The sequence below is a fragment of the Pseudophryne corroboree genome (assembly GCF_028390025.1).
Source record: "Pseudophryne corroboree isolate aPseCor3 chromosome 3 unlocalized genomic scaffold, aPseCor3.hap2 SUPER_3_unloc_2, whole genome shotgun sequence".
NCBI lineage: Eukaryota > Metazoa > Chordata > Amphibia > Anura > Myobatrachidae > Pseudophryne > Pseudophryne corroboree.
Genome location: NW_026967508.1, coordinates 1,892,731 through 1,912,919, shown reverse-complemented (window position 1 = coordinate 1,912,919; position 20,189 = coordinate 1,892,731). Strand labels below are relative to the sequence as shown.

General features: G+C 45.2%; 1 protein-coding gene across 1 annotated transcript in view; it reads left to right on the top strand.

Moving 5' to 3' along the window:
- The window catches only part of LOC134983641 (zinc finger protein 665-like), a 201,967-nt gene that overhangs the window by 56,053 nt on the left and 125,725 nt on the right, over positions 1-20,189 (top strand). Inside the window, exon 7 of the mRNA XM_063949324.1 lies at positions 7,810-8,859. Within this exon, the coding sequence (XP_063805394.1) occupies positions 7,810-8,859 (1,050 nt within the window). The remainder of the gene's footprint in view (positions 1-7,809; positions 8,860-20,189) is intronic.

Genomic DNA, 20,189 nt, shown 5'->3' with positions numbered 1-20,189 from the left:
GCGCATACCGTGCGCCTGCGAGTGCACGCGACCGCGAGTATACGCACGCACGGGAGAGCTCATGCTCGTGCAGCGGGCACACGCATGAGGTGCATATATGGCAATGTGCAGCGTGATATTTTTCTGACTTTGACAGTCCACCCTTTGGCAGTCACCAATAACTGCCACTTCCTAAAACAGTTCAAAAAGAGAAAAATATATGTCATGTATAATACATTTCTATGATTGGGTAGGGGAGAAGAGAAGAAGGTGGGAAAACGGTATGACCTAGTGAGATAGTAGAAGCATGTATGTATGAGTCCATGTTTGAGGGGTCATGTATCATTGTGCCGTACGTGTTTTAGATCAAGCTTCGAGGTATTGCGAAGTATACATTTGAATTCCTTCTTATCCCGTGGTACGGGTCTGTGGATGGGCTGTCAAACTTTACCGAGCTCTTTTCGGCTTTTGGTTGCAACAAAATGGGGGAGCACATTTTAGTTGATGATACATGAATGGGGGGGGGATATGTGAGTGCTGATATCTGTGCCTATATTCCCTATCGACTATGTGTGTTATTACCTGAAGGTTGTAGAGATGAAGATAAGGAGCAATTATGGTAAATGCAGTCATAAACTATGTGAGTTTAATATACATTTGCCGATTGAGGTCTTGTCTTGTGTCTTGTCTTGTCTTGTCTTGATGTACATGTTGACTGTAGTCTCTTTGGGCTTTTGCCAAAGTGCGAGCAAAAGCTTTCTCAATGTCCATAGACTTACAAAAAGTGTTGGGCTAGCGTAAAATTAAAGTTGCTAGGGATATGGGGGGTCTATGGCATAGTCCATCAGTTGTCTGTGTAAAAGGTTGCCAAATTCTTCTTCCAAGCGGATGTCTTTGTACCTTGGAGGAAAACAAAGGAGAAACGGGTGAAAGAAACGGACCGTGGAATCACATTTTCATCACAACATTGTCTCTATCGTTGGGTCATAAACCAAATCAGTCGTTGTTATTACAGTATCTTCACTTCTTAAACTCATCACTCGGGCGCTACGTTTACACTTTGTTAAACCCCGAACGCATCTAAATATCAGACCGACCAATATGATGACACCCAGAATACACAAAAGAAATTTCCCTACATCCATGATAATTCCTTGAGCCCATTCTCCTAAACCAGAGAACCAATTTCGCGGGTTCAACCATGACACCCAACCGGTCAGCTCATTACCCACAGCAGCGAGGGTGAGATTGTGTCTCCTGCGGAACTCCCACTTTAATTGGAGAATGTCGTCCATCTTTTGGTCTATGACCTCGACCGGGTCCTCGGTGCTATTCGTAATATAAGTGCAACATTTTACGCCGTACTGCGTTGCCAGTGTGACACAATATCCACCCGTCACTGCCGTGAGATAATTAAGAACCATCCTATGCTGAACCAGTTCTGTTTTATAACAGTGTACCTAGCCATATCCGATAAGGTCTGCTGAAATTAGGTCTGCTGAAATTACCTAGTGCAGATATGTGAAGAGCGGGCGAGTCCCCAATTGATAAAGCCTATAATTTATCCTATTTAAAACACTCTAAAAGGTTAATATACACAGTACGCAATTGGCGTATGGAATACCGTAAGAGTACGCACGTAGCGTACAAACGCTTAGCCGTGGACGAGACGCACGAGCGGCACGTTCGCTCACGGCTTACAGCGTAAAGGCAAGCACGCTATAGGCTGCCGACTAACGTAATGATACGCTATCAGCGTAGCGGACGCTCGAGACCACGAGGAGATCACGAGCGGCGCTGACGCTCACAGAGTTAAACCTTTGTAACAATATCATAAACAATGTACTTAAATTGTAAACCTTTGTGCAGTGATAAGGTGTAAATGCAACACAGTGTAACCTTGTTAGTTTAAAAGCTGTATGAGCGACTCTTACGCTCTGAGAACCCCTTTGCAATATAATAAACACTCAAATACCGGTCTAAGGGTCTAACACCTTTTAAGGGAGAGAATGAACGTTCAATCGCAAAAGAATACACAATACAAGTTATACACTACCAAACTAACATAAAATACCTAACCAAGTTACTACACGTTTAAAATACAACAAAGACACAATTACATTTAAGGGGGAAGGAGAGAGAGAATGGCTTACAACATAATAGGAGATAAATATGGTTGCAGAGAACTTACGCACAAGGGGAACAATCGCAAGCGCCTTTCTGGATATCCAGCTCACGATTATCAGTGATGAGAACCGTTGTGTAGAGTAGAGAGCTGGCCCAGATCGGCTTGTCTTTTTATACACTACACACAATACAGTACAATGGTCCCTACATTCTTATTGTTCATTGGACACAGGAATTCGTCTCTGCATTACAACAAAAGGTCATAGGTTGGTTCATACAGGTGGGCTGTGACTATTTCAAACTGCTCACCGCATGGGTAATAAAGTGCAAATATAGTAAATGTCCATAAACTTCTTATGTCCATAACTATACGCACGAGCGAGTAATCCGCTTCAAACCAACACCGGAATATTGCTAATTATATTCTCTTCCGATGGATACTAAACACCACTGTGTAACCCCTGTCTGACCCTTCGTATCAAACAAAGAGGAATCTCTCTGTCCCCGAACATGCTATATTAACTAAACTTTCAGATTCTATCAAAGGGACCATAATCTACAAAATACATTATATGACTAAAATATGTTACGATTGAGTTGCCCGCTAGAAGCACACAAACTCTACCGTAAATGCGCATACCGTGCGCCTGCGAGTGCACGCGACCGCGAGTATACGCACGCACGGGAGAGCTCATGCTCGTGCAGCGGGCACACGCATGAGGTGCATATATGGCAATGTGCAGCGTGATATTTTTCTGACTTTGACAGTCCACCCTTTGGCAGTCACCAATAACTGCCACTTCCTAAAACAGTTCAAAAAGAGAAAAATATATGTCATGTATAATACATTTCTATGATTGGGTAGGGGAGAAGAGAAGAAGGTGGGAAAACGGTATGACCTAGTGAGATAGTAGAAGCATGTATGTATGAGTCCATGTTTGAGGGGTCATGTATCATTGTGCCGTACGTGTTTTAGATCAAGCTTCGAGGTATTGCGAAGTATACATTTGAATTCCTTCTTATCCCGTGGTACGGGTCTGTGGATGGGCTGTCAAACTTTACCGAGCTCTTTTCGGCTTTTGGTTGCAACAAAATGGGGGAGCACATTTTAGTTGATGATACATGAATGGGGGGGGATATGTGAGTGCTGATATCTGTGCCTATATTCCCTATCGACTATGTGTGTTATTACCTGAAGGTTGTAGAGATGAAGATAAGGAGCAATTATGGTAAATGCAGTCATAAACTATGTGAGTTTAATATACATTTGCCGATTGAGGTCTTGTCTTGTGTCTTGTCTTGTCTTGTCTTGATGTACATGTTGACTGTAGTCTCTTTGGGCTTTTGCCAAAGTGCGAGCAAAAGCTTTCTCAATGTCCATAGACTTACAAAAAGTGTTGGGCTAGCGTAAAATTAAAGTTACTAGGGATATGGGGGGTCTATGGCATAGTCCATCAGTTGTCTGTGTAAAAGGTTGCCAAATTCTTCTTCCAAGCGGATGTCTTTGTACCTTGGAGGAAAACAAAGGAGAAACGGGTGAAAGAAACGGACCGTGGAATCACATTTTCATCACAACATTGTCTCTATCGTTGGGTCATAAACCAAATCAGTCGTTGTTATTACAGTATCTTCACTTCTTAAACTCATCACTCGGGCGCTACGTTTACACTTTGTTAAACCCCGAACGCATCTAAATATCAGACCGACCAATATGATGACACCCAGAATACACAAAAGAAATTTCCCTACATCCATGATAATTCCTTGAGCCCATTCTCCTAAACCAGAGAACCAATTTCGCGGGTTCAACCATGACACCCAACCGGTCAGCTCATTACCCACAGCAGCGAGGGTGAGATTGTGTCTCCTGCGGAACTCCCACTTTAATTGGAGAATGTCGTCCATCTTTTGGTCTATGACCTCGACCGGGTCCTCGGTGCTATTCGTAATATAAGTGCAACATTTTACGCCGTACTGCGTTGCCAGTGTGACACAATATCCACCCGTCACTGCCGTGAGATAATTAAGAACCATCCTATGCTGAACCAGTTCTGTTTTATAACAGTGTACCTAGCCATATCCGATAAGGTCTGCTGAAATTAGGTCTGCTGAAATTACCTAGTGCAGATATGTGAAGAGCGGGCGAGTCCCCAATTGATAAAGCCTATAATTTATCCTATTTAAAACACTCTAAAAGGTTAATATACACAGTACGCAATTGGCGTATGGAATACCGTAAGAGTACGCACGTAGCGTACAAACGCTTAGCCGTGGACGAGACGCACGAGCGGCACGTTCGCTCACGGCTTACAGCGTAAAGGCAAGCACGCTATAGGCTGCCGACTAACGTAATGATACGCTATCAGCGTAGCGGACGCTCGAGACCACGAGGAGATCACGAGCGGCGCTGACGCTCACAGAGTTAAACCTTTGTAACAATATCATAAACAATGTACTTAAATTGTAAACCTTTGTGCAGTGATAAGGTGTAAATGCAACACAGTGTAACCTTGTTAGTTTAAAAGCTGTATGAGCGACTCTTACGCTCTGAGAACCCCTTTGCAATATAATAAACACTCAAATACCGGTCTAAGGGTCTAACACCTTTTAAGGGAGAGAATGAACGTTCAATCGCAAAAGAATACACAATACAAGTTATACACTACCAAACTAACATAAAATACCTAACCAAGTTACTACACGTTTAAAATACAACAAAGACACAATTACATTTAAGGGGGAAGGAGAGAGAGAATGGCTTACAACATAATAGGAGATAAATATGGTTGCAGAGAACTTACGCACAAGGGGAACAATCGCAAGCGCCTTTCTGGATATCCAGCTCACGATTATCAGTGATGAGAACCGTTGTGTAGAGTAGAGAGCTGGCCCAGATCGGCTTGTCTTTTTATACACTACACACAATACAGTACAATGGTCCCTACATTCTTATTGTTCATTGGACACAGGAATTCGTCTCTGCATTACAACAAAAGGTCATAGGTTGGTTCATACAGGTGGGCTGTGACTATTTCAAACTGCTCAGGTGGGTGGGAAACTGGGTTTCCCACCGCATGGGTAATAAAGTGCAAATATAGTAAATGTCCATAAACTTCTTATGTCCATAACTATACGCACGAGCGAGTAATCCGCTTCAAACCAACACCGGAATATTGCTAATTATATTCTCTTCCGATGGATACTAAACACCACTGTGTAACCCCTGTCTGACCCTTCGTATCAAACAAAGAGGAATCTCTCTGTCCCCGAACATGCTATATTAACTAAACTTTCAGATTCTATCAAAGGGACCATAATCTACAAAATACATTATATGACTAAAATATGTTACGATTGAGTCGCCCGCTAGAAGCACACAAACTCTACCGTAAATGCGCATACCGTGCGCCTGCGAGTGCACGCGACCGCGAGTATACGCACGCACGGGAGAGCTCATGCTCGTGCAGCTGGCACACGCATGAGGTGCATATATGGCAATGTGCAGCGTGATATTTTTCTGACTTTGACAACGATGTGCGTCTTCGCAAGCATAGCGACTCATAATGTATGGAGTCTGTATGTTCTCTCTATGTAATATTTTTGACTTTGACAGTACGAGTGCCAATCTCACTGATATCGGACCTCAAAGCTTGAATATTAGAGTTAAGTTCTGAGGTTATTTCAGTCCTTAAATGTAGATAACATAGAATGTATAGAGCGTAGAGTAACAGTAACCACCTAGAGTGTCTTAAGACGTCATCAGCCATTACAGCTGGGCTGTGCGTCTGACAAGAAGCAGCAGATGATGTTGTAGCGGTCTCAGAAAGACCACCTGAATTCGAGGTACCAAAGAGATGGACAGGTGGGGCCGATTTGGTACCTTTTAACCATTTTTGGAGGCATGGTAAGCCGGCTACAAAGAGACTGGGAAAATACAAACGATCTGTAAATAAAAGGAGCAGTAGTACGCTGTCAGGAGGTTACATCAAGATGACTCCGATCTAAATGATATTCTTAGTCGGGGTGATTGGGGTATCCGAGCCAAAATTTCAAGTAAACATGATGTAATGCAACTCAAATAACACAGTAATGACTGAGAAATTCCACTAGAGGTCAGCGTGATCACAGACGTGAAGTACTCAGCAAAGAGAGACACAAATGGCAAAATATATTCAGTTAATAAATCCACAAAATAATATACTGTGAGGTTGTAATCAGAGTGTAATGAGCTGTACTCAGATGATACTTGATACTGGGCTCTGCATGTAGACTGAGAGAAAGTAGATTATAGTGGTATCATATAAATAGAAGGTAGTTTCATCTCCAGGCAAATGCTTCAATGTAGTGTAGTGACCCCAGTCCAGCCGTCAGGACATTTATTTAGCAGCTTATATCAGTTTTAAACCTTATTGAAGGCAGAAGGCAAAGCATGTGTTGGCCGAGCACCAGGATCCAAAATGGCAGCCACCTCACTTCCCAATATCATTGCCATGCTCCGGTGACTGTGGGCAGCCCGTTCTGTCCCCAGCAGTAGCGGGAGCTGTGCACCTGTGTGAGCGGGAGAGCAAGTGCTCCCGCCTGAGCTAAAAGCGCCTCCAAGTCAGGTGTCCGGAGCGTGCAGGAAAGACTGGGCGCACTTAGCCCCAGAATACAGCCCGTGGCTTCAGCGGCATCACTAGGCTGCGGCAGTGAACGGTGCCCGGAGTGAGCTGCTTTAGGGCAGTAGGAGGGGGGGACTTAATAGATTGGGTCTTGGTCCCAGTGGCGGCTGAGAGTTATCAGGTAGGGTAGATAAGAAGCCACTTAGTGAGGAGAGCTCCAGACAGCACATCTTGATGGACTCAGGCCACGCCCCTTTTTAATATTTTATATACTTACAGGGGTGACAGGTTTGGTACATCCCTGCAAAGGCAGATCCAATCTCTTACTCATCAGACTCTGCTGTTTTCCCTGCACTCTCACTCAGATGTTCACTGCTGTCAGTAGCACACACATGAGAAGCAGAAGTATGGAGGCAGCTGTATAGATTCTGATATGCAATTTTCTGTATCATACTTACCGTACACACATCATCCTTATTACTATTGAGAGTATAGAGGTAAGACTCTAATGATGGGGGTGTAACAGTGGATTATAACTTAGCAGATGATGATTGGTGTATTGCATGTTAAATACTTTGTTTCACACCTACACTGTTATAGCAATATACCTTATATAAGGGTGAGTAACACATGTACAGGCTTACCAGCGTATGAGCACACACATAAAGGAATGCTACCTTACCAATGCTTCCAGGAGTAACGTTAGGAGACATTTCTCTGATCCATCAGCTCATATGACTGATATTATTGTTCATTTAGAATCTCCAATTCATATGATATGTTCCCCATCCATTGTTTTACATTGGTACTGACATAGAACTTGAGTGACTACATCTCCATTATACTTTATGGTTAGTTACCAGTACAAGAGAGAGCTATATATAAGTCTTATTATAATATTACATTTGTTATTGTGAGTGTTCTCAGGAGGGTGGACACAATGATAGTCTGAGACACAATATTATAAAGCCTTCATTAAAAATGATGTTTTATTATACACACACATTTACAATCAAGTGTCCCAGAGAGTCGTCTACTCCTATTTACAAGATTAATTTTGTTACAGAAAATTTCAAATTTCTATAATTTATTTTATTTCCAGCAGATGGACACACAAGCAGGAATATCTCAGAAGGACATCTAATGTTATCCCCGGATTGTGAAATAAAAGATAATGACAGTAGACAGGATTCTCCAGGAGCTAATCCCATTACCCCAATTATACATACATCTCTATCAGCTGTTCCCTCTGATCCTGGGAAATGTTCTCCTGATCACTCTGATATTGGAGCATCTGTTACAGCTCTGACAGTAGATACAGTGTTTCCCTGTTCTATAGATGCCAAATGTTTTACACAGAACACAAACCTTATTACCCATCAACCAGCTAAGGCAGATGAGAGGCCATTTCCATGTTCTGAGTGTGGGAAATGTTTTTCATACAAATCAGATATTGTTAAACATCAGAGAAGTCACACAGGTGAGAAGCCATTTTCTTGCTCTGAGTGTGGGAAATGTTTTACCCTGAAATCAAATCTTGTTACACATCAGAGAAGTCACACAGGTGAGAAGCCATTTCCATGTTCTGAATGTGGGAAATGTTTTACATACAAATCAGCTCTTGTTATACATCAGAGAAGTCACACAGGTGAGAAGCCATTTTCTTGTTCTGAGTGTGGGAAATGTTTTACCTGGAAATCACAACTTATTACACATCAGAGAAGTCACACAGGTGAGAACCCATTTCCATGTTCTGAGTGTGGGAAATGTTTTACATACAAATCAGCTCTTGTTACACATCAGAGAAGTCACACAGGTGAGAAGCCATTTTCTTGTTCTGAGTGTGGGAGTTGTTTTACCTGGAGATCACAACTTATTACACATCAGAGAAGTCATACAGGTGAGAATCCATTTCCATGTTCTGAGTGTGGGAAATGTTTTGCATTCAAATCACATCTTGTTACACATCATAGAAGTCACACAGGTGAGAATCCATTTTCTTGCTCTGAGTGCGGGAAATGTTTTACCTTGAAATCAAATCTTGTTACACATCAGAGACGTCACACAGGTGAGAAGCCATTTTCTTGCTCTGAGTGTGGGAAATGTTTTGCAAACAAATCAGATCTTGTTAGACATCAGAGAAGTCACACAGGTAAGCCATTTTCTTGCTCTGAGTGTGGGAAATGTTTTACACGTAAATTAAAACTTGTTACACATCAGAGAAGTCACACAGGTGAGAGGCCATTTCCAAGTTCTGAGAAATAAATCATCTCTTGTTGCACACAATAGACATCATTTTATTCTTCTGGAGTATACTTATCATTGCCATGTAACGTTCTTTAAGGTTCTTATCCTATCTCCCATGCTTTTGCAATATACATGCTACCACTGGGTGAATCAATCTGATGTCATATCCTCGTTTACCACTGCTATGCCGATGACCTGTCTTTTGCTCTGGGTAGTGAGAACCCAATACCAATCCTAAATGTGTAGCTGAGCTCCAGGTGTGGGTGACTCAGTCCTGGTGAAACAGATCCCTATGATAGAAGCTCACCAACAAAGGGTGGGGCTACAGCTCAGCTTTGCCTACCAACCAGACTTACACTTGTGGGTTCAGAGTTGAGCGGAATATTGGTGTCCTGGATGGTGGAGTGACACTTAGACATCAGATATCAGCCACAATCAGATCCTCATCTGAGGAACATAGCCAGACTCAAGCACTTATTTCCCTCCGAAGAATCACCTACAGTCATACATGCATTTGTATAATCACATAGACCACTGTAATATCCTCTACCTGGGTCTCCCAGCAAAAGAATTGCACCACTTGTGGCTTGTACAGAATGCAGCAGCCAGGCTGTTACCTAATCAGCCCGTTCCTGCCACATAACACCCATTCTCTGCTCCCTCCACCGGCTGCCTGTAAGATGGTGACTCTACTACATAATCTGCTTACTGACTCTCCCAGCCCTACATGACGAGAGTCCATGGTACCAGAAGCAGCTTCTGCCTCCTTACTGCCCTGCTTGCTTTCTTCCATCTGCAGGTGAAGGACTGTTACCAGCAGTACCAAGAAACCCCAAGCAGTGCTGAGATGTCAGGGGGGAGACAGGGTGGGTGGCACTATTGCTGCAGCAGGGGCTGCCGGAGGCACTGTCTGGGTACTATTGTCCCCAATCAGCATTGAGGTGACAGAGGGAAGACAGGGCAGTGGCAGGAAGCAGTGTCTGTGTGAGCAATCTTATCCACAAGCAGCACTAAGGTGTCAGAGGGGGAGACGGAGGGTAGCAGAAGTGGGGGGGGGAGACTGGGCGGGTGGCAGTAGTGGGGGAAGACAGGGTGGGTGGCAGTAGTGGGGGGGGGCAGGGTGGGTGGCAGAAGTGGGGAAGACTGGGCGGGTGGCAGTAGGGGGAGGACGGGTGGGTGGCAGACGTTGGGGGAGACAGGGTGGGTGGCAGTAGTGGGGAGAGACAAGGTGGTAGCAGTAGTGGGGGGAGACAGGACGGATGGCAGTAGTGGGGGAGACAGGGTGGGTGGCAGTAGTACAGTAGCGGGGCTGCTGGAGGCAGTGTCTGTGGGTAATCTTGTTCCCAAGCAGTGCTGAGGTGTCAGAGGGGGAGACAGGGCAGTTGGCGCAGTGCAGTACCAGGGGCTGCTGGAGGCAATAAAGAGGTGTATGGGTCCCGCACAGAACCAGTTGATAATTAGATTTAATGATGATTATGCTTCCTTATTTCTAGTTAATCCCTTGTATGTGATAATTTGTTATTTGCTGTGTCAGCCTTTATGTGTGTTCTGTGTAATAATCCTGAAAGTAGTGCTGCTACCGATCTCATATCATTTGTAGTAACTTGGAAAAGATGAGATATGAGGTGCACTCTGGAAGCTTATAGGGGGTTAATCAGATATGAATGCAGATGTGACATCACGCAGCCCCCCGGAAAATGGTCCCGGCCCGCCCGCGTTCTCCCCTCAGGGATCTGACAGCAATGTGTGTGTCCGCGCGGCTGCTGCGCATGTGCATTTGGCCACCACCGGCAAACTACTGCGGGCCGCTATTGCGGCTGGGTCTGAATGACCCCCATAGGCTTTTGGCTCTCCTGATATGTATCTGTTTTACTTACCTGCAATACTAAAACATAACAAATTGTTTCTGTGCTTTAAAGGATATTTTATCCATGTTGTGCAGAGTAAAGTATTTTTTAAGTTTAAAATATAGATAGACAAAAATATGTGTATTAAAGATATGAAATAAAGTTGTTTAAAAACAAAAGATTTCCGTTGAGTCTCTTTATTTGTCTGTGTATTATCTTATTATCAGATAATTGTCGCTATGGTGACAGAAACAATTTCCTGTTAATGTGTCACTTGTATTGTTACTTTTGTGTCCACATAATATCAGTGTTGCTGTGTATAAATATCTCTGGTGTGTAAAGGTGGGTACACACGCTGCCATTGTGACTGTGCGATTTCCCTTGAACTGGCTGTAGCCCAGAACCACCAATAATGACTGTATGTACTTGTGATTTTGGCTATGTCTGACTTTGACAGCTCATTAGAATAGTGGGGTGACATTACAGGGGTGGCTCTGTGTAAATAAATAGTGGCAGACATTTTATATCAGTGTATTTATGTGGAGTGGGGGCAGTGGCCTGTCGGGAAGCTGCAATTACATCATGTGATTTCCATATTCCCGTGTGTGTGTGTACTTTAAATTAATTATGGGGTATATGCAATTAGCGGCGAATTCCCGAAATTGGGGAAAAACTGCACTTTTTCGCCCCCCAAAAAAAATCGCCAATGCAATTCAGTACTTTTCTCCCAAAAAACAGACTTTAAAAATTAGACTTTTTGAAATTCGACTTTTGACAAATTCGACTTTTTTGCAATGATACAAATGCTGCAATTCGACCAAAGTATATTCAATTAAAGTTTGGAAATTCGACAACAGTGCTTTTAGACAGTATATTCGTCTTTTTCAATCCGCCACACTTTGGAGGGTGAAACCAATAAAAAAAACATGTTTTTTTTGTTGGTAATAGCATATCTATTTATATTAGAAGGTATTAGCTACTTGGTTTGTCTTTTTTGGAGGCACAAGTATTATTTATATATTTTTAAAAATAATTTTTTTTTTTTATAGATGGAATGGTAAAATCCCGAAAAAAATGGCGTGGGGTCCCCCCTCCAAAGCATAACCAGCCTCGGGCTCTTTGAGCTGGTCCTGGTTCTAAAAATCCGGGGGGAAATTGGACAGGGGAACCCCCGTATTTTTAAAACCAGCACCGGGCTCTGGTGCTGGTGCAAAAAATATGGGGGACAAAAAAGAGTAGGGGTCCCCCGTATTTTTTACACCAGCATCGGGCTCCACTAGCTGGACAGATAATGCCACAGCCGGGGGTCACTTTTATACAGTGCCCTGCGGCCGTGGCATTAAATATCCAACTAGACCCCTACTCTTTTTGTCCCCCGTATTTTTTGCACCAGGCGCAGAGCCCGGTGCTGGTTTTAAAAATGCGGGGGATCCCCTGTCCATTTTCCCCCCGGATTTTTAGAACCAGGACCGGCTCGAAGAGCCCGAGGCTGGTTATGCTTTGGAGGGGGGACCCCACGCAATTTTTTTTCCGGGTTTTTTACAGTTTTTCCCGTTTTTTTTTTTAAATCGCAGCAAAATCCGCCTAATCGGCCGTTTTTCGCCCGCGGGACTGTCGAATCCGTTTTCCATTGAATATGGTGAATTTCTGCAACCACTTTCCGAAATTGGTTGGTCGAATTGTGTTGAATTAAAAAACGAAAATTTGCCGCGATTCGCCGCTAATTGCATATACCCCTATATCTGTTCAAAGGTTTTTTTTTTTTTTTTTTAGTTGTAGGTGAATTAGGGTTGTATTTAAAAAAAAAAAAAAATAATTCCCTGACCCCTGCCTGGAGATGTACATGTATGAAGGTATGGGAGATACCTGCTGCAGTCCCTTCTACTTGCATTTGGGAGGTGCAGTTGTTTTAGGGGGATCAGCGGCAAATATTGATACATTGGCTTCATAACATCTGGCTGACCATGATTTTTACAAAAGTATGTTTCAAAAAATTACATTTGCATTAACAACCATTAATTAAACAAGAAAAACACAACACATTTTCTCTAACATCCTAGTGGATGCTGGGGACTCCGTAAGGACCATGGGGAATAGACGGGCTCCGCAGGAGACTGGGCACTCTAAGAAAGAATTTGGATACTGGTGTGCACTGGCTCCTCCCTCTATGTCCCTCCTCCAGACCTCAGTTAGAATCTGTGCCCGGCCGAGCTGGGTGCTTTTTAGTGAGCTCTCCTGAGCTTGCTATTAGAAAGTATTTTGGTAGTTTTTTTATTTTCAGAGAGCTTCTGCTGGCAACAGACTCTCTGCTATGTGGGACTGAGGGGAGAGAAGCAACCCTACTCTCTGCAGATAGGTCTTGCTTCTTAGGCTACTGGACACCATTAGCTCCAGAGGGATCGTACACAGGATCTCACCCTTTGTCGTTTGATCTCGGAACCGCGCCGCCGTCCCCCTCACAGAGCCAGAAGACGGTGTCAGAAGATAGAAGACATTGAAATCGGTGGCAGAAGACATCAGTCTTCATTCTAAGGTAGCGCACAGCACTGCAGCTGTGCGCCATTGCGCCCACACGATCCCACACACTCCGGTCACTGTAGGGTGCAGGGGTGGGGTGCCCTGGGCAGTAATTAGAGACATCTTGGCATAAAAGAGGCATATATACAGTTGGGCACTGTATATATGCATGAGCCCCCACCATTATTTTACACAGAAACGCAAGACAGAAGCCCACCGCTGAGCGGGCGGGGCTTCTTCCTCAGCACTCACCAGCGCCATTTTCTCTCCACAGCTCCGCTGAGAGGAAGCTCCCCAGGCTCTCCCCTGCAGAATCACGGTAGAAGAGGGTGAAAAGAGAGGGGGGGGGCACATAAATTGGGCGCAAAAACATATTATACAGCAGCTACTGGGTTAACACTAAGTTACTGTGTGATTCCAGGGACATATAGCGCTGGGGTGTGTGCTGGCATACTCTCTCTCTGTCTCTCCTAAGGGCCTTGTGGGGGAACTGTCTTCAGAAAGAGCATCCCCTGTGTGTGTGGTGTGTCGGTACGAGTGTGTTGACATGTTTGACGAGGAAGGCTATGTGGAAACAGAGCGGGAGCTGTTGACAGAGGTGTCTCCGCCGACGGCGCCGACACCTGATTGGATGGATATGTGGAAGGTTTTAAATGAAAATGTTAATTCCTTGCATAAAAGATTGGATAAAGCTGAAACCTTAGGACAGTCGGGGTCACAGCCCATGCCTGATCCTGTGTCGCAGAGACAGTCAGGGTCTCAAAAGCGCCCACTATCCCAAATTGTTGACACAGATACCGACACGGACTCAGAATTCAGTGTTGAGTGCGATGATGCAAAATTACAGCCTAAAATGGCTAAAGCCATCCGTTATATGATTATAGCAATAAGGGATGTGTTGCACATCACAGAGGAAACCCCAGTCCCAGACAAGATGGTTCATATGTATGGGGAAAAAAGGCAAGAGGTGACCTTTCCCCCTTCACATGAGCTAAATGAGTTATATGAAAAGGCTTGGGAATCTCCGGATAAGAGATTTCCAAGCGGTTGCTAAGGGCGTATCCTTTCCCGCCAACAGACAGGTTACGCTGAGAATCCTCTCCCAGGGTGGATAAAGCTCTGACACGCTTATCCAAGAGGGTAGCCCTGCCGTCACAGGATACGGCCACCCTAAAAGATGCTGCAGATAGAAAGCAGGAGGGTACCCTGAAGTCCATTTATACACATTCAGGTACCTTACTAAGGCCGGCAATTGCGTCGGCCTGGGTGTGTAGTGCTGTAGCAGCATGGACGGATACCTTATCTGAGGAAATCGATACCTTGGACAAAGATACTATATTATTGACCCTGGGGCACATAAAAGACGCTGTCCTATATATGAGAGATGCTCAAAGAGACATTAGCCTACTGGGCTCTAGAATAAATGCAATGTCGATTTCTGCCAGAAGGGTCCTTTGGACTCGGCAGTGGACAGGTGATGCCGACTCGAAAAGGCACATGGAGGTTTTACCTTATAAGGGGGAGGAGTTGTTTGGGGAGAGTCTATCGGATCTGGTCTCCACAGCCACGGTTGGAAAGTCAAATTTTTTGCCATATGTTCCCTCGCAACCTAAGAAAGCACCGTATTACCAAATGCAGTCCTTTCGTTCACAAAAAGGCAAGAAAATACGAGGTGCGTCCTTTCTTGCCAGAGGCAGGGGTAGAGGAAAGAAGCTGCACAACACAGCTAGTTCCCAGGAACAGAAGTCCTCCCCGGCTTCAACTAAATCCACCGCATGACGCTGGGGCTCCACAGGCGGAGCTAGGCCCGGTGGGGGCGCGTCTCCGAAATTTCAGCCACAAATTGGTTCACTCCCAGGTGGATCCCTGGGCAATAGAGATTGTGTCTCAGGGATACAAGCTGGAATTCGAGGAGATGCCCCCTCACCGTTACCTAAAGTCGGCCCTGCCAGCTTCCCCCTTAGAGAGGGAAATAGTGTTAGCTGCAATTCAAAAATTGTATCTTCAGCAGGTGGTGGTCAAGGTTCCCATCCCTCAGCAGGGGAAGGGGTATTATTCGACCATGTTTGTGGTACCGAAACCGGACGGTTCGGTCAGACCAATATTAAATTTAAAATCCCTGAACATATACCTGAAAAGGTTCAAGTTCAAGATGGAATCGCTCAGAGCGGTCATCGCAAGCCTGGAAGGGGGGGATTTTATGGTGCCTCTGGACATAAAGGATGCATACCTACATGTCCCCATTTATCCACCTCATCAGACGTACCTCAGATTTGTGGTACAAGATTGTCATTACCAATCTCTCCACGGCACCGAGAATATTTACCAAGGTAATGGCGGAGATGATGGTGATCCTGCGAAAGCAAGGAGTCACAATTATCCCGTACTTGGACGATCTCCTCATAAAGGCGAGGTCCAGGGAGCAGTTGCTGATCAGCGTAGCACGCTCTCGGGATGTGTTACAACAGCACGGCTGGGTTCTGAATATCCCAAAGTCGCAGTTGATCCCTACGACTCGTCTGCCCTTCCTGGGCATGATTCTGGACACAGACCAGAAGAGGGTTTATCTCCCGATGGAGAAGGCTCAGGAGCTCATGACATTGGTCAGATGCCTATTGAAACCAAAACAGGTGTCGGTGCATCTTTGCACGCGAGTCCTGGGAAAGATGGTGGCATCATACGAGGCCATTCCCTTCGGCATGTTCCATGCGACGACCTTTCAATGGGATCTGTTGGACAAATGGTCCGGATCACATCTACAGATGCATCGGCTGATCACCCTATCCCCCAGGGCAAGGGTGTCGCTCCTGTAGTGGCTGCAGAGTGCTCACCTTCTAGAGGGCCGCAGATTCGGCATTCAGGACTGGGTCCTGGTGACCACGGATGCAAGCCTCCGAGGGTGGGGAGGCAGTCACACAGGGAAGAAATTTCCAAGGTCTGTGGTCAAGTCAGGAGACTTGCCTCCACATCAATATCCTGGAACTAAGGGCCATATACAACACCCTGCGTCAAGCGGAAAACCTGCTTCGCGACAAATCAGTGCTGATTCAGTCAGACAACATCACCGCAGTGGCTCATGTAAACCGCCAAGGCGGCACAAGGAGCAGGGCGGTAATGGCGGAAGCCGCCAGAATTCTTCACTGGGCGGAGGATCATGTGAGAGCACTGTCGGCAGTGTTCATCCCGGGAGTGGACAACTGGAAAGCAGACTTCCTCAGCAGGCACGACCTCCACCCGGGAGAGTGGGGACTTCATCAAGAAGTCTTCACGCAGATTGTGAGTCAGTGGGAACTGCCACAGGTGGACATGATGGCGTCCCGCCTCAACAAAAAACTACAGAAGTATTGCGCCAGGTCAAGAGACCCTCAGGCGATAGCTCTAGACGCACTGGTGACACCGTGGGTTTTCCAGTCAGTTTATGTCTTCCCTCCTCTTCCTCTCATACCCAAGGTGCTGAGAATTATAAGAAAAAGAGGAGTGAGAACAATACTCATTGTTCCGGATTGGCCAAGAAGAACTTGGTATCCAGATCTGCAAGAGATGCTCACAGAGGACCCGTGGCCTCTGCCTCTAAGACAGGACTTGTTGCAACAGGGGCCCTGTCTGTTCCAAGACTTACCGCGGCTGCGTTTGACGGCATGGCGGTTGAATGCCGAATCTTAGCAGAAAAAGGCATTCCGGATGAGGTAATTCCTACGCTGATAAAGACTAGGAAGGACATCACGGCAAAACATTATCACCGTATATGGCGCAAATATGTTGCGTGGTGTGAAAATAGGAAGGCCCCCACGGAGGAATTCCAGCTGGGCCATTTCCTTCACTTCCTACAGTCGGGAGTGTCGTTGGGCCTGAAATTGGGTTCCATTAAGGTCCAAATTTCAGCCCTGTCTATTTTCTTTCAAAAAGAACTGGCTTCGCTGCCTGAAGTTCAGACATTTGTAAAGGGAGTGCTTCATATTCAGCCACCTTTTGTGCCCCCAGTGGCACCTTGGGATCTTAACGTGGTAAGTTTCTTGAAGTCACATTGGTTTGAACCACTTAAAACCGTGGAGTTAAAATTTCTCACGTGGAAGGTGGTCATGCTGTTAGCCTTGGCCTCGGCGAGGCGTGTGTCAGAATTAGCGGCTTTGTCACATAAAAGCCCCTATCTGGTTTTCCATATGGACAGAGCGGAATTGCGGACCCGTCCACAATTTCTGCCAAAGGTGGTGTCATCTTTTCATATGAACCAGCCTATTGTGGTGCCTGTGGCCACTCGTGACTTGGAGGACTCCGAGTTACTAGACGTGGTCAGGGCTTTGAAGATTTATGTAGCCAGAACGGCTAGGGTCAGGAAAACTGAGTCGCTGTTTATCCTGTATGCATCCAACAACCTGGGTGCTCCTGCTTCAAAGCAGACGATTGCTCGCTGGATCTGTAACACGATTCAGCAGGCTCATTCTGCGGCTGGATTGCCGCAGCCTAAATCAGTAAAGGCCCATTCCACAAGGAAGGTGGGCTTTTCTTGGGCGGCTGCCCGAGGGGTCTCGGCATTACAGCTTTGCCGAGCGGCTACTTGGTCAGGGTCAAACACTTTTGCAAAGTTCTACAAGTTTGATACCCTGGCTGAAGAGGACCTTGAGTTTGCTCATTCGGTGCTGCAGAGTCATCCGCACTCTCCCGCCCGTTTGGGAGCTTTGGTATAATCCCCATGGTCCTTACAGAGTCCCCAGCATCCACTAGGACGTTAGAGAAAATAAGATTTTACTTACCGGTAAATCTATTTCTCGTAGTCCGTAGTGGATGCTGGGCACCCGTCCCAAGTGCGGACTTCTTCTGCAATACTTGTATATAGTTATTGCTTACATAAGGGTTATGTTATAGTTGCATCAGGGTTGTTCTGATGCTCTATTGTTGTTCATACTGTTAACTGGGTAAGTTTATCACAAGTGATACGGTGTGATTGGTGTGGCTGGATGAGTCGTGCCCTGGATTCCAAAATCCTTTCCTTGTACTGTCTGCTCTTCCGATCACAGTTTTCTTAACTGAGGTCTGGAGGAGGGACATAGAGGGAGGAGCCAGTGCACACCAGTATCCAAATTATTTCTTAAAATGCCCAGTCTCCTGCGGAGCCCGTCTATTCCCCATGGTCCTTACGGAGTCCCCAGCATCCACTACAGACTACGAGAAATAGATTTACCGGTAAGTAAAATCTTATTTTTTTTTCTAAAAAATATTATATAAAAAAAAAAAAAGAAGAAAATCGGCAATTTTGATCTGGACTCATTGACTCTATCAGGAGAACAAGAGCCTTTTTAGAAGGACTATGCCAACAGTAAGCAGTAGAGGAATCAGGCATATCCCACAGAATATCAGTGCTGCCACCATACATTGAGGAGAGAAGATAAATTACAGATTTCTGAACAGTGCTTTTAGAAGGAACACAAGAAGTGCATAGATCACAATGATCAGAAGTCTGGGACAATGAGGTCCAGAAACCAACGCTGTGGTATGAATGACCTCAATACAGGTCACTTGGAGCAAGAGACTAGGGTAAGGGCAACAGCAATATTTTAAACACAATTAAAAAAAAATCGGTTTGAAATTTTTTTTTTATAAATTGAAAAAATGAGGATCGCTCAGTATAGTGGACTATGTACTAAGCATGTCTAAGTAGGCACCACTGGAGGACGCGCTGGAACTGGAGGAGGGGGTGGGCTATATGGGTCCCGGGGGAAAACAGCTCATTTGTTGAGGAAGGATTCCCGGTGCATACTGAATGGGTGGGGGATGTGGGTGGGGGCACATTTGGGAGACAGCGCCTGGCAGGTGGTGTTAACTCACACGCCTCGACAAGAGATTCGTCATTTGTGCATGAGGTAGCATCAAGAACCAGACGCTTGTAGATCTTCTTTTGATCCTCCTTCATCAGTTACAATTCTACCACAATGTAATTGCCAAACGATTGCTCCAAGTCCGGGGGCCTATTAAGAACCTCCTCGGCGTGAGTAAAAAACTGTTGTGAGCTAGGGGGGGCAGAAATGGGTTTCCGGATGACTTCCGCTGTTTCGGGGGTCGTGGCTGTGGAATTGGGTCGTCCACTTCAGTTGCCTCACTCATGGAAGGCTCCACTTCCAGCTCCAGTGTAATATCATGCAATATAAAACAAAAATGAACTCCATGTAAATGTGTGTGTACTTACCAGATCCAGACTCTCCAATGCCTCCTCTTCCACAAGAGTGGGAGAATCTGGATCCAGATTACACCCTGACCTTATCCTTGGCTCTAGCTCTAAAGTGAATTTCATGAGGTCATAATACCACAGTGTTGGCTTGTAAACCTCATCCGTCCCGGCTCCTGAACGTTGCGATTCCATGTACTTCTTGTGCTCCCACAAAAACACTGTTTGGAAATTTGCGATCCTCTTCTTTACCCAATTTAGGTCTGCAGCGCTGTTCCTGGCTCTACTGCATCTGATAATCTGTTCTCATGTCCGATTCCTCTTTCTCCTGTTGGCATAGTCCGCGCTTTGTACGTGCCACAGGTACTCGTTCTCGTGATACAATTCAATGAATCCAGACCAGAATTTGTGATTTTCCTCTGCTGACATATCTGTGGAAAAAACATTAAACACAATTTAACTACAAAGTACAAGTGTAATGTACATACCTATGTCATACAACCTGTATAGTATAGCACAAACAGCAACTTCATTTATGAGCACCCAGCTGATAATTGAAACCCATCTGCAGCACCATTACACATTATTACACACCGTTATGCCCGTTACACATTATTACACACCATAATGTCCATTACACATTATTACACATCCGTAATGCCCATTACACATTATTACACACCATAATACCCACTACACATTACACAACGT